This window comes from Coffea arabica, chromosome 4e, assembly GCF_036785885.1.
Source record: "Coffea arabica cultivar ET-39 chromosome 4e, Coffea Arabica ET-39 HiFi, whole genome shotgun sequence".
Taxonomy (NCBI): domain Eukaryota; kingdom Viridiplantae; phylum Streptophyta; class Magnoliopsida; order Gentianales; family Rubiaceae; genus Coffea; species Coffea arabica.
Genome location: NC_092317.1, coordinates 44106373 through 44111724, shown reverse-complemented (window position 1 = coordinate 44111724; position 5352 = coordinate 44106373). Strand labels below are relative to the sequence as shown.

Sequence of the window (5352 nt, the reverse complement as noted above, 5' to 3'; positions counted from 1 at the left end):
CCAACTTCTGAGGGAAAAACACCAAACTACCCCTTCAAAAAAAAAAAGGAAGAAACCATTTAGTTTCTTTCTTATGGGGTGGTCATGGCCCGTGGGGAGAATAAATTTTTCAAGGCACAGAACAAATACTAGAGCAACAAGACATGTATATGCGAAACAACCAAGTGGAGTATAAAATTGAGTAAGTTAATTGCCCAGAGTAAACAATTGAAAGGAGAAGAAGAAAGAATTGATAAACAAATGTTGGTAGTATTAAACTGTAGCGTACGTGCATTTCTTCTGCGTTTGGTACGGTCCAATCCAATTTTCTATCTGCAGGCGCTCCTAGTTTCAACACCTTGCTAGCTTTCATTTCATGTTTATTCAATAGCTTCTGAGTTGTACTAAAATATTTTGCTTTTCCCTTTCTCAACTCTGTGAAGCCACAATGTCCCTTTTTGTCCCATCATTTTTCTCAACATGGTCCTGAAAATTCATCTAACATAGACCAGAAACAAGAAGAATAAGCAGAAGAAGAAGAAGGAGAAAAGAAGGGAAAATTCGCATTGATCATGTCTGAAGACGAAAGTGATCATCTGTTTTATGTAGCATTGCTCAGTTTCTTGGTCTTGATTACAGGTAATAGTAAGTTTTTTCATGGCTATGATCAGAACCTTTCCGTTGTTTTCTGCAGAAGTAGTAATATCAGCATATCGCCAATCGTGATGTGTAAGAGTCTGTGTGGATATTCAAAATCTTTCGACCCTTTTCTCTTTTCTTGGATAAATTAAGAGTTTGTTGGAATTTGTAGCAACTGTTTGAGTTTTCCAAGGATGACTATGAGTTGACTTGATGAAGTAATTAGATTCTTATTGTTTTTTTACTGGACATGAATTTATTGCAGTACTAATGTTGAATATCCCCTGAAATACAGGAAAGCTTGTTGCTTCGGATTCTCTAGATACAGACAAGCAAGTTTTACTCAACCTGAAGTCATTTCTTGAAGAGAAAAATCCTGTTAACAGAGGAAGCTACAATCTGTGGAATAGTGCAGGCACTTCTCCCTGCACTTGGCCTGGAATTTCATGTGATAGCCATGGAAACCGTGTGATCGGAATCAACTTGTCCGGCAACAACATAGCTGGAGGACTTTTTGGAAACTTTTCAGAGTTGACACAGCTAAGCTACCTGGATCTCTCTATGAACACGATTGGTGGGGCCATTCCGGATGACTTAGGCCGCTGTCAGAACCTGAAGTCCCTGAATTTGTCACACAATCTCTTTGATGCTGAGATTAACCTGACACTTCTCAAGAGCCTGCAAGTTCTTGATCTGGCCGTCAACAGAATTGATGGCGATATCAGGTCAGCTTTTCCTGAAAATTGCACCAGCTTAGTTGTTGCAAATGTTTCTGCAAATGCATTTACTGGCGATGTTGGGAATATGTTTGTTGGATGCTCGAATCTGAAGTATCTTGATTTGAGCACGAATAATTTGACTGGAAGCTTATGGTCTGGATTTGATAGGCTAAAAGAGTTAACCTTATATGAGAACAAATTCACAGGCACCGTCCCTTCATCATTTCTCACAGGGAATTGCAGTTTGCAGATTTTGGACCTCTTTCACAATCAGTTCGTTGGGTTATTTCCAAAGGAGATTTCAAATTGTAAAGATTTGGTGATATTGAATTTAAATGAGAACAAATTCAGTGGACTTATTGCTACAGAGATTGGTTCGATTTCAGGCCTCCAAGAACTTCACATGGGAAGCAATAATTTCTCAAAGGATATTCCAGAGTCTCTAGTAGGCCTGAGCAACTTAACCTTTCTAGACCTGAGTGGAAACGGCTTTGGAGGAGATATACAAGACATATTTGGGAAATTCAAGCAGGTCAGATTCCTTGTCTTACATGGAAATTCATATACAGGAGGTTTATACACGTCAGGAATTCTTGGTTTGTCCAACATTTATCGGTTGGACTTGAGCTACAACAGTTTGTCTGGTTCATTGCCTATTGAAGTTTCTCAGATAATGAGCTTACGATATTTGATTCTTGCCTACAACCAATTTACAGGTCAAATGCCTTCAGAATACGGAAATTTCCAAGCAATTCAATTCCTTGACCTGTCCTTCAACATGTTGAATGGGTCCATTCCTTCAAGCTTGGGAAAGTTGAGCTCATTACTGTGGTTGACGCTTGCAGACAACCAATTGTCAGGTGAAATTCCTCCAGAGTTGGGGAACTGCAGCAGCTTATTATGGTTGAACCTAGCAAACAATCAACTCTCAGGCACAATTCCTCCCCAATTGACAACCATTGGTGCAAATCCAATGCCAACATTCTTATTTAACAGACAAAATACTAAGATCACTGCTGGCTTTGGGGAGTGCTTGCCAATGAGAAGGTGGATACCAGCTGATTATGCACCATTTAGCTTTGTCTTTAGTCTCCTGAATAGGAAGAATTGTAGGAATCTGTGGGATAAGCTGCACACAGGCTATGGCCTATTTCAAGTGTGTGTACCTGGTTCTAATGTTCGAACATCAGACATCTCAGGCTATCTTCAACTAGCCAGTAATCAATTATCTGGTGAGGTCCCTCCTGATATAGGCAATATGCGTAACTTCAGCATGCTGCATTTGGGATTCAATCAATTCTATGGTAAACTTCCTTCAGAGATTGCACTCATGGGACTAGTGGTTCTCAACATTACAAGGAACAATTTTTCAGGAGAAATTCCAACAGAAATTGGAAATATCAAGTGCATGCAAAACCTTGACTTGTCATACAACAACTTCTCTGGCACCTTTCCTGCTAGTTTTAACAAACTGAGTGACTTGAGCAAGTTTAATGTCTCTTACAATCCATACATCGCTGGTGTAATACCTGCAACGGGACAGCTGGCAACATTTGAGAAATGGTCATTCCTTGGTGACCCACTCTTACGCCTTCCACCTTTCATTGATAATTCTACTGGTGGTGGACAGGGAACCAAAAGTGAAAGTGCCAAAAAGCCTAAAAAGTTGGGTGCATTTTTGGTATTCTTAGCACTGCTACTGGCTTTCTTACTCTGTGGAGTCATGACTCTCATTGTTTGCCTCATGATAAAAAGTCCAACGGACTTACCAGGATATCTCTTGGAGGAATCAAAGGGCATGCACGAACTTGTGTCAACTTCAAGTTCATCTTCCCCATGGTTGTCAGATAGAGTAATGGTAATCCGCTTAGACAAAACAGCCTTTACTCATGCTGATATTCTCCAAGCTACTAGTAACTTCTCAAATGATAGGATCATTGGAAGAGGAGGATCTGGAATAGTTTATCGTGGGGTCTTGCCTAACGGCACAGAAGTGGCAATAAAGAAGCTACAGAGAGAGGGTGTGGAGGGAGAAAGAGAGTTCCAGGCTGAAATGGAGGCATTGAGTGGAAATGGTTTTGGTTGGCCACATCCTAACCTGGTAAAACTTTATGGATGGTGTCTTGATGGATCAGAAAAATTGCTGGTCTATGAATACATGGAAGGTGGCACTTTAGAGGACCTTATCATTGATCGAACAAGATTTACATGGAAAAGGCGCATTGAGGTAGCAGTTGATGTAGCGCATGCTTTAGTATATTTACACCATGAGTGCTATCCTTGTATCGTGCACAGAGATGTCAAGGCTAGCAATGTGCTTCTTGATAAGAATGGGAAGGCACGAGTTACAGATTTTGGTCTTGCTAGAGTTATTAATGGAGGAAGTCATGTCAGCACAATGGTGGCTGGTACAATTGGCTATGTTGCACCAGAGTATGGCCAGATATGGCACGCCACGACAAAGGGTGATGTCTACAGCTATGGGGTGCTTGTTATGGAGCTAGCAACGGGGCGACGTGCTGTTGACGGAGGAGAAGAATGTCTTCTTGAATGGGCAAGAAGGGTAATGGGAGATGGACGTCAAGGATTTACTAGAAGCCTGATTCCAGTATCCCTTTTGGTATCTGGGCTGGAAAAGGGAGCAGAGGAGATGTGTGAATTACTAAGAATTGGAATAAGATGCACAACAGAGACACCACAAGCCAGACCTAACATGAAAGAGGTGCTAGCTATGCTGCTTCAGATTTCAGGTAGAGGAAGCAGAAGGCATCAAAGTTATGGATCTTCTTCTTCATCAGGATGAGCAAGATATTGGATTATTTGAACTGTCTCAAGTGTTCATACTTCAAGCCTGAACATATTTTAGTTGACAAACATATACGTACCAGGTATGGGTGTCCATGTTATAATTGTTCATGTAAACAAATACTTCACATTCATTATTGTTATAGGATTTACAATTTTGTCTGCAATGTATATAGAGTCTAATGACTAAAGAAACATTCTTAGTTGCCATTTAAGACAGTTTTCCATCAGATCATCAAGGCAATGTTGAAATTTGAAAAGCAGTATTTTATCCCATTAGAAAATCGGTAACGATTTACTAATATCCAATAAAGAAACGTTCAACTCACTCACGACTCCAGTGACAACTCAAGAAAAAAAAAACTGATCTTTGTAATCAGAATTTTCCAGCCAAGAAATCAGAGATTTCATTATTACAAGATATTACCAATTTACAGATGGCCTAGTATATTCTACTATGCAGAACGATAGATTTGACAATCCTGCTTCTTAAAATCGAGAGCCAAATCCATCCTTCAGGAACTGTTTCCAAATATGGGACTTAAACAAAATTCTAACCATTTACATATCTGATTTTTGGTGCTTCCTTGAACTGATTATAGTCACCTTGTTATAGCATACCTTTCTCATGGTTTTACCTTCGACTTCGTTTGTTCATCTGTTTTGGATCTTTGGGAGAAAAAGGGAGGTGGAATAATGAATTTGATCTCTCAACAAGAGAATGTATCTAATCTGGATCTTCTACAATGCAAATGGTAATTTTGGTATTGATTGGAGGATGCTAGTGCTGCTGCATTGAACAGCAAGACTTGTGCAGTGCAATTGATGTATTAAGAAGTTTTCAACAATGTCTCCATAGATAGCTAAAGAGTAATGCGGAAGCAAATGCAGCAGAAAAGATTGACCAACCATTTGAAAGAAATTGCATATCCACCTAATTCAAGAAGTTAGAGGGCCGCTCAGGAAGAGTTGACAACTAAAATGGACTACAATGATCATCTCATTTAGCACATTTTTAATTTGAAGAATCCTTTGAATGGACTGGTTTGGCCAAAATCTCAAATCGTTTGAATTGATTGATAATCTATGAATGTCATTGGAAATTTGGGACTGCAATCATTGCATTATTTGAGAATCCAATGTTGTTCTTGCATTTTATAATGTCCAAGAAGTCAATGTGAATTCCAATGTGGCATTGTTAGTGGAAAAT

General features: G+C 39.5%; 1 protein-coding gene across 1 annotated transcript; it reads left to right on the top strand.

Annotated features, from left to right (window-relative positions):
- The first annotated feature begins 209 nt into the window (after positions 1-209).
- Positions 210-4402, top strand: LOC113741902 (probable LRR receptor-like serine/threonine-protein kinase At1g74360). Its single transcript, XM_027269561.2, has 2 exons — positions 210-618; positions 914-4402. Exons 1-2 carry the CDS (start codon positions 552-554, stop codon positions 4138-4140), a joined length of 3294 nt encoding a protein of 1097 aa, XP_027125362.1. The 5' UTR covers positions 210-551; the 3' UTR covers positions 4141-4402.
- The last annotated feature ends 950 nt before the right edge of the window (positions 4403-5352 follow it).

Coding starts and splice junctions, on each gene's coding strand:
- LOC113741902 (XM_027269561.2), top strand. CDS start 552: ATGTCTGAAGACGAAAGTGATCATCTGTTTTATGTAGCATTGCTCAGT. Junction 619..913: donor TTTCTTGGTCTTGATTACAG/GTAATAGTAAGT, acceptor CCTGAAATACAG/GAAAGCTTGTTGCTTCGGAT.